Source organism: Phyllostomus discolor, chromosome 10 (genome assembly GCF_004126475.2).
Source record: "Phyllostomus discolor isolate MPI-MPIP mPhyDis1 chromosome 10, mPhyDis1.pri.v3, whole genome shotgun sequence".
NCBI classification, from domain to species: Eukaryota; Metazoa; Chordata; class Mammalia; order Chiroptera; family Phyllostomidae; genus Phyllostomus; species Phyllostomus discolor.
Genome location: NC_040912.2, coordinates 32,380,670 through 32,397,131, shown reverse-complemented (window position 1 = coordinate 32,397,131; position 16,462 = coordinate 32,380,670). Strand labels below are relative to the sequence as shown.

General features: G+C 39.3%; 1 protein-coding gene across 1 annotated transcript; it reads left to right on the top strand.

Moving 5' to 3' along the window:
• Positions 1-4,502: 4,502 nt before the first annotated feature.
• On the top strand, positions 4,503-16,193 carry CLDN12 (claudin 12). The gene is made up of 3 exons (XM_028525888.2): positions 4,503-4,647; positions 6,502-6,586; positions 12,900-16,193. The coding sequence occupies exon 3, from the start codon at positions 12,933-12,935 to the stop codon at positions 13,665-13,667; it is 735 nt and encodes a 244-aa protein (XP_028381689.1). The 5' UTR covers positions 4,503-4,647; positions 6,502-6,586; positions 12,900-12,932; the 3' UTR covers positions 13,668-16,193.
• The last annotated feature ends 269 nt before the right edge of the window (positions 16,194-16,462 follow it).

Here is a 16,462-nt window from a genome sequence, read left to right as displayed (position 1 = left end):
TACATCCTAACAACCAGTGGGTCAAAGAAGAAATCACAATGGAAATTAGAACATATTTTGTAGTGAATGTTCTGAAAATTTATGAGATATATTTAACCCATTCTAAAAGGAAATTTTACCCAAATATATATAATGAAGAAAAGCTGTAAGGCAATGAACTGAACATCTATAATAAAAAGTTATAAAATGAACTTAACACCTAAAGAAAATAAAAAGACAAAAAATAAGAACAGCAACAAGTAAAATAGAAAACTAACGTACAATAGAGAAGATCAATGAAGATAAAACTTGGTTCTTTGAAATGACAAGTTTATAACTCACCCCCCCACCAACCAGCACTGTGAGCAGTAGCAAAGAAATACAGAGTAAGCTTAAATACACAATATCAGGAATAAAAGGATATCATTAACAGTCCACAGATATTTTAAAACAGGGACATAAACTTTACATCAATTGTGCATTTGTCAGAAATCAAGCTTCATGCTTAATGTCATATTTCAGTGAAAAGAAAATACACAAAATCAGCAAAGAAGAAACATGATGTGAATAGTTCTATATGTATTTTAAAATTAACCTTCCCACAAAGAAAACTCTAGGTCAGTTGGTTTTGCTGGTTGATTCAAATAAGGAAAAAATAACATCTACCTTACACAAATTCTTCTAGAGAATAGAAAAGAGAATGGAGAACACCCTCCAGCCCACTTTATGAGGCCAGGGTAACCCTGACATCAAAGTATGACAAGGGCATTAGTAGGAGGAAAATTTGCAGTCCAAATTTCCATTTATAAACAGATACAAAAATCCTAAGCTAAATGTGTTAGGTAAATGAATACAGAAATATGTAAGAGAGCTAATGTGTAATGATTAAGGTGAGTTTATTTCAGAAATGGAAGGTTAGTTTAACATTTAAAAACTTAACCAGTGATGCAAATTAAATAGTGACAGAAAATAGGCTAGCAATTACCTGGGTCCTGTGTGAAGGGGTGGGTGGGAGGAGAGGTTCTGTACAGTCGATTACAGAGAAGCATAGACCCCTGACTATGACTCCAGACCTCTCAGATCACAGTTTCCCACCAGAACAGGACACCACAGAACCCCTCATTCTTACCTCGTTCTCCCGCACACCATTTCTATGGGCTTTAAAAGTTCATTGTGAACTGTTCTATACCCACCTATGTGAAAGAAGTACGTGTCTATCCCTCTTCCTTTTTATCCAGTCTCAGAGATTTCCCCACTTTTCTTTTTCCCACCTCCATAATCTATCACCAGTGGATTTCTTGTAACTCCCTCCATCTTCTCCTTGGATTCTGATGTATAAAATAAGTGGTAAAACTGCTCTTTTCCAGAGCATTTTCTCAGTTCATTGAGATGTTTGCTTGCTGGCAATTATCAGTTTGGCTTAAATAAACTCATTAAAATTCTCTACAGGTTTGGACCTTTTCTTACATTGACACAGGCCATTCATTCTAAGGTCAGGAATAGCATCAATGAGCATTTAGGGTATGTAATGTATTAGAGGCAGACATCCAAAATAAAGGAGACGGTTCTGAGGCTGCACAGTTCTAAATAGTGACAGCAACATTTTAGGCATATTTACCACTTACTACTTCTTGACCATGGGCAAATTATTTGATGTCCCTGATCTCAATTTCTTTCCTTGTCATTAATATAGGGTTATTATGATTATATAAGTAATCCATTAAAAATGCTTGGTATGTAATACATATACAGTGATATCTATGCACATAATAAATGTTATCCATTATTTTTAAATTCACATAAGTATATATGTAAGGAAATTATTGTGTGTATTTTAATGTGAAGAGGTCAATTTTTTTTGTATTTAAAACAAAGTGAAATGCTAGGTCTCTCTGACTCCATCTGAGTCCAGCCTGCACTGTGCCCAAGGCCTTTAGGCCAGTGGCTGCTCTTTAGACACATTGATCACTAGAGGAATTCTGCTTGGGGCTCCAGTTTGTACAAAAACAGCCCCTCCCATTTTCTCTTCCCTTGACGTAACCTCTAATTTTAAAAGATGGATTTGAGAAACTGCTAGCACTCCCATCTTTTCAGCTGGCACCTTATTGATCAATAAAGTTTTTATCATTCCAAACTCTGACATTTTGAGTTTGACCTATTAGAGTGTCAGACATGTGGACTTTGAACCAGTAACATAAGTGAGTAAGTGGCAAGCGCATATTTCAAATGAAGAAGTCAGAGAATGGGGTTCCTAATTTGAATGAAAAGGTATGAAGAAAATATCACAGGAGATAAGAAATAAAGAAGAACATAAGAAACCATTGACAAAATAGGAATGATTGAAGAAATAAGGGTACAATGATTAATTTGTATGCGGCAACTCCTGAAATTGAAGTAATAACAGTTACCCTTACGAGTTGGTAATTAGAAATAGTATTAAAGTTATGGAGAGTCATGGCAAGAGATGTGGATTTGGGGAGATAGAAAACAGATTGCCCTCTGAGGACATTTTTTATTGATAGGGCCTGGGACAAAGACTTGATAACTGGGGAGTGGAAAGAAGGAAGTGAAAGCAACAGGTAGAAAAGGAAATAATCAGAAGAGAAGAGAAGTGGAAATGTTGATGTTTTCACATCCAAGAAAGAAGAGTTCAAGGGAAAAAAGAGGCATATAGAATTGTGCATTATGGATGGGGGTGGGGGTGGGCAGGACAGGCGGGAGAGAATTAAGACCAAAAAGAGGCTTGTGGATTCAACTAGAAAGAGGTTGGAAACTGTGGAAGGCAGAATAATGTTCCCCTAAGACGTTCTCATCCTCACCTCCAGACTCTGAATAAGTTCTGCACGTGGCTAGGAGGTGCTAAGGTTGCTAGTCAGATGACCATAAAATAGAGAAATTATTCTGGGTGGTTTGGATGGGTCAAATGTAATCAGAAGAATTCTTAAAAGGTTAAAGATGGAGGCAGAAGAATATCAGAGTGATGTGATTTCATGATGAAAGACTCAACCAGCCATTGCAGGGTTTGACGATGGAAGGGGCCACAAGCCAAGGAACACAGGTATCCTCAGGAAACTGGAAGAGGGAAGGAACCTGATCTTCCCCTTGAGCCTCTAGAAAGAATGCAGCACTGTGGACACCTTGATTTTAGCCCAGTGAGACCCATGCCAGAACTGTAAGTTAATAAATGTATGGGATTTTAAGCCACTAAGTTTAGGATAATTTGTTACAGTAACAATAAGAAACTAATATAGTAATGAAACAGGAATCTTTGTAGAACTTTGATGATGGTATATTGCAATGAATTTGTTTTGTCTTACTCCTTAAAAAGTCTCTGTTGAGAAAAACTGGAAAGCCAGGATTGTTAATTGCTATCTAAAGCATTTCCTAAAGTAATTTTGAGAATGATACTTTAATATTGTAGTCCCACTAGGGCATGTAAAAATATTGTTCCATCTTTGTTATACTGAAGGACCCAAACTTGATCAGTTCAGTCTAGAAATGAATCCCTTCCCCCCGCCCCCATATTTTTGGAGCTGTTATTCTTAAATTGTAATCAATTGCCTGTACATCCCAGCTAAAGTCTATTAACTAGGTGGTATTCATTACTGATTGAGAAATACATTATAAAATATTTTGGTACACAATAAAATATTTGGTACACAGCTATTTGATTCAATTCAGCTTTATAGATGAGAGAACTGGAATTTGGAGCAAAAGAGTGAGTTATACTGTGTTACATTGCTATCATCATCCATCTGCTGTTGTCAGAGCTGGCCTGGGACCCAGAACCTACCTGTACCCACATCCTTTTACCACCCAATGCTGTCTCTCTTTCAGCATTGAAAGGATGCTCCAACCAACTGACCTATGGAGCCAGGGCAAGTCTCTCAATTTTCAAGACCAACCTACGATGTAGATCATCTTGCCCTCCTCTTAAAGATAATGTCAGAGAGAAGGAAGTTGCTTAGGACCACCCAACTGATATGTACAATAGCAGAACCCCATATAAACCTAGGCAGTTAAATATGATTTTTAAAAATTTAAAGGATGCTGAAGTGTAATGATGCTTACTACTTTCAAATGATTACACACAATAAATGGAGATGAGATAAATGTGGCAAATGTTGATAATTGTTGAACATAGAAGGTGAGTCTATGGGTATTTGTCGTACTGTATAAGTTCTCTGTACCTTTGAACACTTTCAAAATAATAGAGTTCGACTTCTTTACACCACTTTGTGCCTTGCTAAATGATTTGAGGGGGGGAAGTATTTAAGGATTATTTGCTAACAAACTTTATAGACAAATCACATTTAGTCGTAAATACCCATTCAACAGTACTTCAGGTTTTTTTCGTTGAATTTTTTTTTTTAGACCACTAACTCAAATCTAGACGGAACTGAAGGTGCAGGATGAATGGAGGAACTGGGAGAAAGGCGGGGGAGGTGACCGCAGGATGTTGCCGTGGCCGGAGGCCCAGTGAATTCTGGGAATTGTAGTCTCTTAGTTATCCAGGGCATTCCAGTTTTGTCCTCGGGAGAAGTGAGTCGGCTCCCAGAAGCCTCCGGGGCGGTTCGCAAGGAACGCACTTCCTGGGAAACTGAGAGGGAGATTCTTTGAGAGGCTCCTCGGTGTGGGCGAGAAGAATGTCTTGGATGTGAGGAACAGGTAGGTGTAAGTGGAGAATGTTCCGATTTCTGGGTCTTTTGCATAAATAGTTGAGGATTTTGTGTAAAACAGGTAACTCGAAGGGAATCGGGGACATTGAAAAATGCTGACCACATTGGTGGGCATGAAAATTGAGCGAGGAGAGGTATTTGATAAAGCTTTAAAAATTTATTTTGTATACAAAAAGTATGGAAATGTCGCAGTGTCTTGCGGGAGCAGCCCAGAGCTGCGGCTTGGCTGGCTGGGTGTGCTCTGTGCAACTGCAGGCTGCTATTTCAGAATCCCCAGCTGCTGGTGGTTGTGTAATGATGACCTGCGCGCTGTTCAAACCCACTCACTGTTGCCGGCAGGGGCTTGTTCTGAGTGCGCTCCACAGTCACTGCTGCGGGCTCCCCATTGGCTCGAACTGAGAGCGAGCCCCCTCCCCCTTTTCTTTCTCAGGGCTCCGGTGCGGCTGAGGACACAGCACCGGAGGAGGGAGAGAGGGGTGGGGGAAAGCGGATGGCTCTGGAAGCTTGGTTTGCTTTCCTTGGTGACCGCACTTAAAATACTTGCTCAGGGATCCTAGGGTGTGTTTTTAATTGTAAAGTGATTCACCCAATTTTGGAGTGAGCAATTATGCTTGATACCAACTCAAGAAACATACATTTAGGAAGTAAAGTAATTTGATTGTAATCTCCAAGGTACAAACTGCATCGGACAACATGCTATATATATATATAATAATCATAATAGGGTTAGTGATAAACGCCTTGATCCAGGAAGTTATCTGGCGTTTACAAGTTTTCATCCTCATCCTGCCTATTGAGATAAATAGTATTTGAAGAGGAAGTTGCTGATGCTTAAAAAAGATATATGGAAACATTTAAACAGCAGATTGAAGCCATTGGTGGAACTGTAAACTCAAAAAGCACTCTAATTGCAAATTTTAGCATGCAAAATGAGAATCAACTTTGCCTAGTTTTGTGGTCATTATTCTACTAAAAGGCATAAAAGAAACATGATGAGTTTCTTTTACTTCCCAGACAACTAAATGCACAGTGTTTCCTCAGTCCTCTTTATTCTTTCACTATAGTTATGAAAATGATTTAAAAATTCATCAGATGTTGATAATTTATTGCCAGACAGTAAAGTAATATTTTTATTCTTGTTTCTCCTATCTTCTCATAAAGTGAGTTAATTTTTCTTCTGTTTGTTATGTGTGTGAATTTACGAATAAACTACCTTTACTTTTTAAGTGCATACAGATTTAATATGTTCTATGTGACATGGAAGCCTTCATACAGAAGTGAAGACCCCCAAAAGTGGTTAAACCTGAGTATTTTTATGCTAGTTTTGATGAGAAGTGGAAAGTCTTGGGAAAATGTGATCCTGTAAAATACTGTGGGAGCAAAATGTATTAAACTGGGGGAAGCAGCAAGGCCTGTTCATTCAGATTCCTCCCAGCATCTTGGTGCAGGAAGGGTAGCCCTCACCTGAAGGTTTACTGACCTGCTTCTGGGTAAGGTCAGAAAGCCCTCCCTGCTGGTGCTGTTTCTCAGATCCCTTCAGCTTGAAATGTACAGGCTGCCAAGGTGCCATATTTGAGGGTAGTGTATCCTGGGTCTTCTTTTCTATAAAGCAGGACAGTGTAATATATATTTTTTTAATTGAATACTCTTGGCCTCAGGGATAAACTGCCTTAAAAAAAAACTTCCTACCTACCTTTCTTTGATATAGCATTTCAAATATATAGCATTTGGTATAGCATTGGTTTTATATGATTGCAAAATATTTTTCTTAATTTCATGTGAATCCAAATTGAGCTTTAAAGAAGTATTGTATTAATTTGAGGCATTTTTCCTATGTCTTTAGGCCCAGACCATCTCTACTCTGTTCAGAGGTGCATATATTTCTCCTAAGTTGATCAAAGTTGTAGAACTATCAGGTACCTCAAAGAGTAAGTACATCCTTTGATTACATTTCTCTTCTTTTTGCTACTATATATCAGATGACACATTTTTCTCTTTAGCAAAGTTGAGTTATAGGACAGACCTTTGTGAGTGCAATGATTAACTTACAAGTTTCTAAGAAAATCCAAGTTACAGGTGGAAAGGACTGCTACTGTTACCATCAAGAATTAATGTAGCTGCTGTTACATGTCTTCTCATATAGCTATTCCTTAGAATTGTCCCTGAAAAAATATGTAGTAATGGATCTGTGAATTTCTATAGCTCTTAGCCACTGTTCTTCTCCATACTACTTTGAACTCTATTCAAAACCACAGAACAGATATCCTTTTGAAAATATTTTTATTGGACATGATATCTTTGATAACCTTTTATTGTGTATCAGATTTTATCCATTTACTTCTCTGAAATCACTGTGGAACAGATAGTCACATGACTGATATGAAGTGGGTGTTTTGAAATAATCCTTCTTTGCTTTGGTCAGTAACTACTTCAGAGGGAATGCTCTGTCACTTTTGTTACGTGGCTGTAGTCATCTGTGGTTGCTTGCTGATAGTTCAGAATAAAGGCATGTTCCTGACTAAAGAAAGTAAAAAGTCCTGCTACTCATCATTATAAACTTAAATATCTGACCATATTCTGTTTTACAAAGGGCTTTACTATTCATGGTCTGACAATTACCGGGGGCACACTTTACAGACGAGTACCGAGGGTCAGAGGAAATAGATATCCAGTCCAGTTTGGGTCTCTCACCCCTGGGACTGCAGTGCCTAGCTGCTCTGCCAAGGAAACAACAAGGATATGTATCCCAGCTCAAGGCTGCCTCCAGCTGGTGTTAATGAGATCTGTTAAAATGTGTGCTTGGCTTTGCATGTTTTCTGTAGTGCCTAACAAGGGGTTTTCATATGACAAAGAGATGTTTAGTTTTCCCCCATTGCTATTTTAAAAAGAAAATATAAGGGCAAATATAATAAAGTATTTAGTTTTGATAAGCAAACATTAATTTGATCTATTCACTACCATTAATGAAGAGGTGGTATATCCAATGCATAACATACTTACTAAGTTGAATACATAAACAGCAACAAAGTCATAAAAGATTGACTCCCTAGCCACTGTGGAACTTAATTAGTGTTGCCAAACTTGGATATTTCTAGAAGCATAGTTTGTATGTAAATACCTGGCAAAGGCTTCATTTTTCTTGGGAAGTTTCTAGGGGAAGAAAATGAACTTTTGTTTGAAAAAAAAAAGGAAAGGCTTTGCCAGTAAAAGGTGGCAAGCAGGGGCACAGTCTAGAAGAAGCTTGGTGGCGTCAGAAAACAGTATGAATGAATGGGACTGTGGGGAATAGAGCAGATTTGTATAATACTCTCTCTGTATCCTGACCAGATCTTATGGGCCTTTCATTTGTTTGTTTGTTCACTCATGTATCAGTAACTGAGTGCCTTCCATGTGCCAGTGTTGGACAAAGTGAATAAAACAGGAGGCTCTTTGTCCTCCTGGAATTCACAGTCTGATGGGAAAGATAAATACCGAACAAGGCGTTAGTGCAATTGCTGCTACCAAAGAAAAAGTACAAAGGTGCTACCAGAGCATGTAACTAGGGGCATGAGGAAGATTAAAGAGAAGGGTGGGAAGGGCAGGGTTAGGGCCAGGAAACTGGAAACTAGAAAGATGAATATGTGATAGCTAAGCGAAGACTAGGATGGGATTAAGGAAGTTTTAGGAGGAAGAAAAGCATGAAGAAAAGACTTTGGCAAAATTAAAAAGTGGAAAATTAGCCCTGGTTGGTGTGGCTCAGTGAATTGAGCGCCAGCCTGTGACCTGGGTTGCAGGTTTGATTCCTGGTCAGGGCACATGCCTGGGTTGCAGGCCAGTGCCCAGTTGGGGGCATGTGAGAGGTAACCTATCAAACTTTCTCTCCCTCTCTCCTTCCCTTCCCTTCTCTCTAAAAATAAATAAAATCTTTGTTTAAAATGGAAAATTTGAGAAGTTAAAAGAAAAGCAGTATAGCTGTGTAGACTACAGTGTGTAAGGTGGGAGAGTGACATGTAAGGAGATTGAGAATTTAGCAACTAATTCATGGGATTTGAAACTTTAAAACCTTTATTCTGAGGGAAATAAGAAGTTACTGAATAGTAAGAAATGTACAGGAATGATCAGATTTGCACTTGAAAAAAATTATTTATGATTCAAAATTAGTTGGTGCATAGCACAAGAGTAGAGGTCTTTTTACCCTCAGTACACACAAATCTTAACCTGAGAGTCAGCATTATCTTTCAGTTTTAAATCACTTAACAAATTCCTTCTCCTAACTGTCCCTATAAAGGGAGGTATTACTTATCCCTCTAGTGGGATATATGACTTACCCAGTCATATGTATATGGAGTTAAGAACACCATAAAAAGTAAAGCAGCCCTGGCTGGTGTGGCTCAGTGGATTAAGTGCCGGCCTGTGAATCAAAGGGTCACTGGTTCAATTCCCAGTCAGGGCACATGCCTGAGTTGCAGGCCAGGTCTCCAGTTGGGGGTGCATGAGAGGCAACCACACATTCACATTTCTCTCCCTGTTCCTCTCTCCCTTCTTCTCTCTTTAAAAATAAATAAAGAAAATCTTCTAAAAAAGTAAGGCAGCCAAAGGAAGGTACAAAGAGCAAGGATATTAATTCCAGCACTGAGGTTGAAATTCATCTAAAGTGTTGGAGTTAATAGTATTTCCTTTCCTAAGAATGCTGCATCCTTTTGGCTTTGTAAATACAACTTTTAGGCCATCTCTTTGATCTGAGCTAAGAATGCTTCAGCAAAAGCAGTTTCAGGGGACTGATACATCACTTGTATTGATTTGATGCAGGATAAATTTGAACACACTTTATACCGAAATATTGACCCACCTCTGTTCATTAGCATTTTTTGCTGGTCTATAGGCAAAGAAATACAGGAATTTATTTATTAATAATAAAGTCGTTCATCCTGATCTTGTTTCTCAATCCATTTGCATTTAGGAACCAGTGATACAGGGCATTTTGGTTGGAGAATCTCGATTACATTGCTACCCCCAGTATCTGAACCCTGGCTCTGAAGACAAGGAGGAATTGTGATTGGGTTAGGACTCAGGACGGGTCACCTGAAGTTCTCAAATTTTGAAAGAGAGGGTTTGGGGTTTTTTTTATGTCTTCACAACTTGAATCAAATCATTATTGTCTTTCATTGCTCAGGTTTTTTTTAACCCTGGATGATACATTTTTATAAACAGATACATTATTGGTTCACTTTGCTAAATACTGAACAATAATTGCTTGATATGTAGTAATCATACAACTGGTTCACTATCAGTATTTTGAGTTCTTACAAAACAGTATACTATTACATACTGGAGCAGAGTCCAGATTGTAGTGGCCTCAGTGTTCCTCCAGGGCCTAACACAGTGCTAAATGCTCAGGAAATACCTGTTGAATGAGTGGTTGCTCCGCAGTGGTGCTTCCTTGTTCACGTCTACATTAGCAGTAGACTTCGTGAGTACTGTGGTCTTGGAACAGGGCCTGGCACTCATCTATTCAAATCTTCCTCAAATGACTGTGCAAGTTGCTTACAGTGTGTGGGGGAGACAGGTGGATGAACAAAAGCCAACAGGGAGCCGAATTCTAGAGCTTGACATCATTAGAGTTACCGAACAGAAAGGAGTTTGTCCTCCTGGTGCTAGCAGAGCCAAACACCAGACGCCAGGAATTGCAGTGGGGAAATACTGGCTATTTTATTATGAATGGTGCCACCCAGGAGAACGGAAAGCTAATGCTCAGAAGCTTGGACTCCTGGATGCTGTGTAGGTTACAGATTAGAAGGGCAAAATCAAACACCATGGGTTAGAAGGTTTGGGGTCATGCTGGTAGCTGATTGGTTGGAAGCGAGGTAAGGGTAATAAATGATTTCTTGAGTTCTTGAGGACAGTTCTGAGGTTTGTTCTGGTGTCCCTTTATATGGTTCATGGGGAAGTGGCTGGGTGGGGAGTGGTCGTTGCTCCTTAGGGTTCAGGAGCTGAAACATAACTTAGGTCAAGGTGCTACCTTTAGTCTGCCAGAGGTCTGGGTGCTGTGATCATTAGTCAGGCCCAGGATACTGTTTTCTGCTTCCCTGGGGGATGCTAGTTCCCCGGGAAACAGTTAGGTCTCTCTTAGGGGAGGCTGTGTGTGTATGTGTGTGTCTGTGTGTGTGTCTGTGTCTGTATGTATATGTATGTGTGTATATATACATGGAGAGGGAGAGAGAGGGAGGTGTTATTACTAGAGGTAGGATTTAAACCTAAATTTAATAAAAGTCGTGAGAACCCTCAGTTTCATTAGGCATTTTCCAGTGTAAATATTCTTGAACCTGCACTAGAGTTTCCATTGCTGGACCAAGGTGGTTGGTTGCTAAATTTAAGCAAGACAGTTTTTCTCCCCAGTTTGCACAGAAAAATAAATAACGGTTATAATCCTTGTTTTCTTTTCATGTATAACATTTTCTTAAACAGTTGCTACTTCTGGTAACATTGACAGAAAGCAGCATGAGAAACCAATAATAAATTAATATAATAGAGTAACTGAGAACTAATTATATGTAAATTTGAGGATTTTAAATATGGTCTCTTGTGCTTAAACTCTGACTTTATATTGTATATTTTTATATATATGTGTGTATAGGTCAGTGTGTACACATACCTGTATTTTCTGCTACTAAAGTTATTCCTGGTTTACATGAGTAGATTAAATATGCAAACACATAATTTTCCAAAGAACATTGGTCTTCTCATCTGAATACATTTGGTCAAGTCCTAACCCAGTTTTGTAGCATTTTGGTCGTGTTTTTCTTTCTGATCCCTGAACCCCTTGGGAATGCTACTCCATCATCTCAGTAGATAAGATTTGGCCCTGCAAAAGGTGATGGATTCGTAAACCTGTACTGTATCCAGAAGTAAGAATATTCTCAATCTTGCCGCCTCCTCGTGATCTGACTGAAAGAAGTAAACGTGCTACCTTATTAAAGTGGTCTGTCCTTTTGCCTCATAGGGGCATGAGAGAAGGCGGAGAGAAAGTAGTGTTTGGAGAGTGAATTTCAAACTTTTGAAAAAATTAAAACTGAATAAGGTACTGGTTATAGTTTGTCATATACAGAAAGAGGACACCGCCTTTTAATTTGGGATGAGAGAAAGGCTTGGCCACATCTTTTCCTTATAATAGCATTAATAGAAATAGGTAACCCTTACTTCAGAAATGTTAGCGTTCATCTTACGTGAGCAGTAACAGTATAAGAGGCAGTAGTAATGTACTAATGTAATAACCAGTAACCAGTGGTACAATAATTTGCGAAGCACGCAGGTAATCTTGAAGCAGCCAGGAAGTAGCTGAGCAGAATAATTTCAGGGACCTTTGTCTTTTCTTTTGGCAAACTCAGTGGAGAGGAGTCCATTTACATTTTGTAATTTTCCAGTGTGCCCAGTGTAAAAGAATGAGGTGTTTGCTTTCTCTTCTTTACCATTTATGCAGCACATGTTTTCTGAACTGCTTCAGTGTGCCAAGCATTGAGCTGGTCACTGAGAAGTAATTCATTAACATTTGCCTTGTGCTTACAGTGCACTTGATGTGTTTTAAGTATTTGATGCTATATTAACTCATTAAATACTTAGAACGGTTCTGTGAGGTAGACACTGTTGCTTTTCACATATTACAGATGAGAAAAATGAGGCACAGAGAAGTTAGTAGATAAGGTCACGGGGCTAGTAAGTGAGAACGTGGGGATTAGAACCCAGGCAGTCTGCCGCCCTGGTGTGCTCCTTTCCCTGCACCTGTGTCCTTACAGCTGCCTTCCCCTCTGCTGTGTGCTAGTCTCATTTTACATTTGCATGAGCATTTGAGGCTGAATTTGTGGTGTTTGTAGTTGATGGTTGTTGAATGCCCTGACCCTGTATATTTGAATGCCTGACATGTGAAAGTACTCAATATATGTGTGTTGAACAATTATTAACAACCAAAAGAATTTCAGATGTGATGTTAAGAGAATTCGAAATTATTTTGGTGGATCCTCTGATTTGCTGTGAAGAAAAATACTCATGTCTAAAGGCTTCAGTTGCTACATGACCCAGTCAGCGAGTGGTAAGCGAGCAAATGTGTGCGCACCTGTGCCCTGAGGTCTCACACACTTGTATTTATCGACAGTTTTATTGCACGTATGGAGGCTGCAAGGACAGAATTTCCTCTTCTCAGTGACATCATTAGTTATGTTGCTCTCTTACTGTCCCCTCATGCGTTGTTCTCTTGTGTGTCACCCCTAGTCTGACTGACAGTGCTGCACAAGCCTGCCTGCCATGGGCTGTCGGGACGTCCATGCAGCCACGGTCCTCTCCTTCCTGTGTGGAATTGCCTCGGTAGCCGGCCTGTTTGCGGGGACTCTGCTTCCCAACTGGAGAAAATTACGACTGATCACATTCAACAAAAATGAGAAGAACCTGACTGTTTACACAGGCCTGTGGGTGAAGTGTGCCCGATACGACGGGAGCAGCGACTGCCTGATGTACGACACTACTTGGTACTCATCGGTTGACCAGCTGGACCTGCGGGTCCTCCAGTTTGCCCTGCCCCTCAGCATCCTGATCGCAGTGGGTGCCCTGGTGCTCTGCCTGATTGGAATGTGTAACACGGCTTTCAGGTCCTCGGTGCCCAACATCAAACTGGCCAAGTGTCTAGTCAATAGTGCAGGCTGCCACCTGGTGGCCGGGCTGCTCTTTTTCCTGGCAGGTACTGTGAGCCTCTCCCCATCCATCTGGGTCTTCTTTTACAACATTCACCTGAACAGGAAGTTCGAGCCAGTCTTTACGTTTGACTATGCAGTGTATGTCACAATCGCTAGTGCTGGGGGCCTGTTTATGACCTCCCTTCTCCTGTTTGTTTGGTATTGTGCGTGCAAATCTTTGCCTTCTCCTTTCTGGCAACCACTGTACTCCCATCCTCCCAGTATGCACACTTACTCACAGCCCTATTCAGCACGCTCCCGCCTCTCTGCCATTGAAATTGACATTCCAGTAGTTTCTCACACCACTTAATGGAGAAATAGTTGTTAAAAGAAAACTTTTAGCCTCACATTTCTCTTGTACAAGGAGCTGTTTCAGACAGTTACACATTTTCCCTTGTTTCTGACCAGTCTCTGAAGCCAAATCTGTATGTTCTGGTAGAATGAAGTGCTGCTAGTTTTATGGAAAGTACTTTATTTTAAATGTGAGTCATTCCTTGTATCTTGCTTCTTATGCTAGGAGGACTTTTAACTTCCATATTGATACCTGATCAGTAATTCAAGTGGAAAGGACCCGTGTCTCAATTGAAGTGATTTAGGGCAACATGATTGTGTAAAAAATGATGGCTGAGAGAAGCTGTTATATATGATCTTTATGAATATTTCAGAATGTGTGTGGTCCTTTTTCTATACTACCTTAAACCAGTAAAAAACAAAAAAGGGCAATTTCAGATATAAGAAACTTCTTTCAGTAAGGGTAATTGATACCTTTACAGTAGTCCAACTAGACTACCAGCTTAAGGCTGTGAATTTTCTTAGTTCTCTCTTGGGGCTAATTGTATTGGATAGAGTTTGGTATTTTGAAGATTACTTTTTTTTTCTGAGTTCCTTCTACCTCATGCCAGTGTTTAAAAATAAAATGCATTTTAAGTAATAGAGAAAATAAGCCTAGCATTAGAAATATATATTGGTATGGATAACATTTAACAATTTTAAGAGTTAATAATTTTATAAATTGTATTCTTGGAGTTAAAATGTGCCATGAGATGGATTGGTGCTTCCTCTGAGGCAGAAAAACATTTTTTACAGATACCATCCACCAAGTGGTACTCATGCCCATGTATAATCTCTTAGTGACTAAGAGAAAAGAAATCAAGAGGCTGAAGTGGTTTGTTCTCTTTTAGACAGTGGCAGGGGACAAGCCTCTGTTCTTCAGTGACAAACGTCAGAGGTTCACTCTCGTGACTGCCAAGTGAAGGGTGAAGTAAGGTTTGTCTTCACCATGACCACGTTCTCTCTTGACTCAGTGCCTGCCCCCATCACTGAGCGTTTCCTTGAGCACGGATCTATGCCCAGCCCTTCAGTAGGTGCTACAGAGGTTACATGAAAAGTGTGCGACCACGTCCCATTCACTAAGAAATGGGAACAGTCTGACTTCATTGGTAGCTGGTCTTAACTCCGTAATCATTGATGCAGGAATATATTTTAAGCAGAGACATGGCTTTCTGGTAGACAAGCTTATTGAGCAGTGCCAGAAATGTTCTGGAACCTAGAAATTCAATTTTTTGGATCATTTAGAGCACCTACCTTAGCCTAGAAACTGTAATAACACTATATAAGCTTCACGAGAACAGGAAAAAGTGGTAGAGAAATTAACTGTTTACTTTTCACCTCTAAAAGTGTATTGATGAGGGAGGAGTATTTAAAATCTCTTCAAATGGGCTAGGATTTAGATGAAATTGTTAGCACTGAGACAGATGCTTAGAAATTCAGGGATATTGGGTCTTTGCCCGTGTGAATTTGAGCTGCTTACTTAATTGGTGTAATTTGCTACACATCGGTACTGTGTTCACAAGGATTTTGTTCCAGTAACCATTACCCATTACTGGGCTGTTTTAGCATTGTACAAATGGCCAGTTGCATGGTAAACAGATTCTTATGCCTCTTTGCAAATCTGAGTATGACTCTGGTACTTCGTGGATGTAAGTGGTACTTTTTTCCCCCTAATACCAACACTAGTTTATGTATGTAGCAAGTAAATCCAGGTCTATAATCTCTAAATGTCGTTCGGAGAAAGCATGCATGACTGTGGGCTTTTAGTTACAGCTCCCGATTTCCTTCAGTTCTCTTCCTTTTAACTCTTCTCAGACTGAGCTGAATCTTGATCATTCCAAGACAGTGGCAGGTAGAATTTTGGTATTAATATTAATTTCCCCCTTTACTAATTAATTTCAGTCCCCTCTCTCACTCACTTTGTCCAGAAGTGTCAAGAATTCAACCTTCTCTCTGTTCTTTGTATAAACAATGTTAAGGAAAGGTAGAATTAACCATTAATATATCAGAGTTTTAGCCCATGGGATCATAAATATAAATGTTAACTTTTCCTGCAAGAATCTTTTCGATTCTCTACATAATGTCACCTTAAATCGGTATTTATTACAGATTCACCAGACAAAACAAACAGCTGTTTCCCTCTTTTTAATATTTCAGATTTGCTATCAGTAGCTATTCTTCAAAGCCATCAAAGGAAAGCAAGCATTTACAACTCCTTTTTGTAACTTTTGAGCACTCATCAGGCTGTCATTGTGATGGGGGATCTTTTTTGTTTTCACAAGCTTAAATTAAGGGCCTTTTACAGAAGCCAGCTTGAAGAGAAACCTTAAATGTTGTATGATGCACCAGATTTGGTTTATCCTGTGTGGGAGAAAAGAACCCTAAGTTTACTTTACTTGTAAATATTCACTGTAATAGATAATATGTTTGTTGTAAGCTGCAATGTAAAAACCTCGATAAAATTGCACTGTACTTCTTGATGTTATTAAAAGATGTATTTTTACAAGTTTCTATTTCTATCCTCATTTTCCTCCATGCTTTAAGGTAAAATATTTTGAGAAATATTTTTCAAATATATGCTAATTTAAGAAGACACACCCCATTTAAAGCTGTATAGAATAGCAATTGTAAAGGAATTGGAGACTGGATTTATTATTTCAGAAGCATGGACCCCTTTTTTCCCACTTCTAAGAGTGGTCCTAGAAGTTTGCTGTTTCAGCATTCCACGAAAAAGCACTAATTGGAATCACTGTGCCAGATACGCCTCATCAGTGG

What these genes read in the sequence shown, in the direction of transcription:
- CLDN12 (XM_028525888.2), top strand. Translation starts at nt 12,933, where the DNA reads ATGGGCTGTCGGGACGTCCATGCAGCCACGGTCCTCTCCTTCCTGTGT.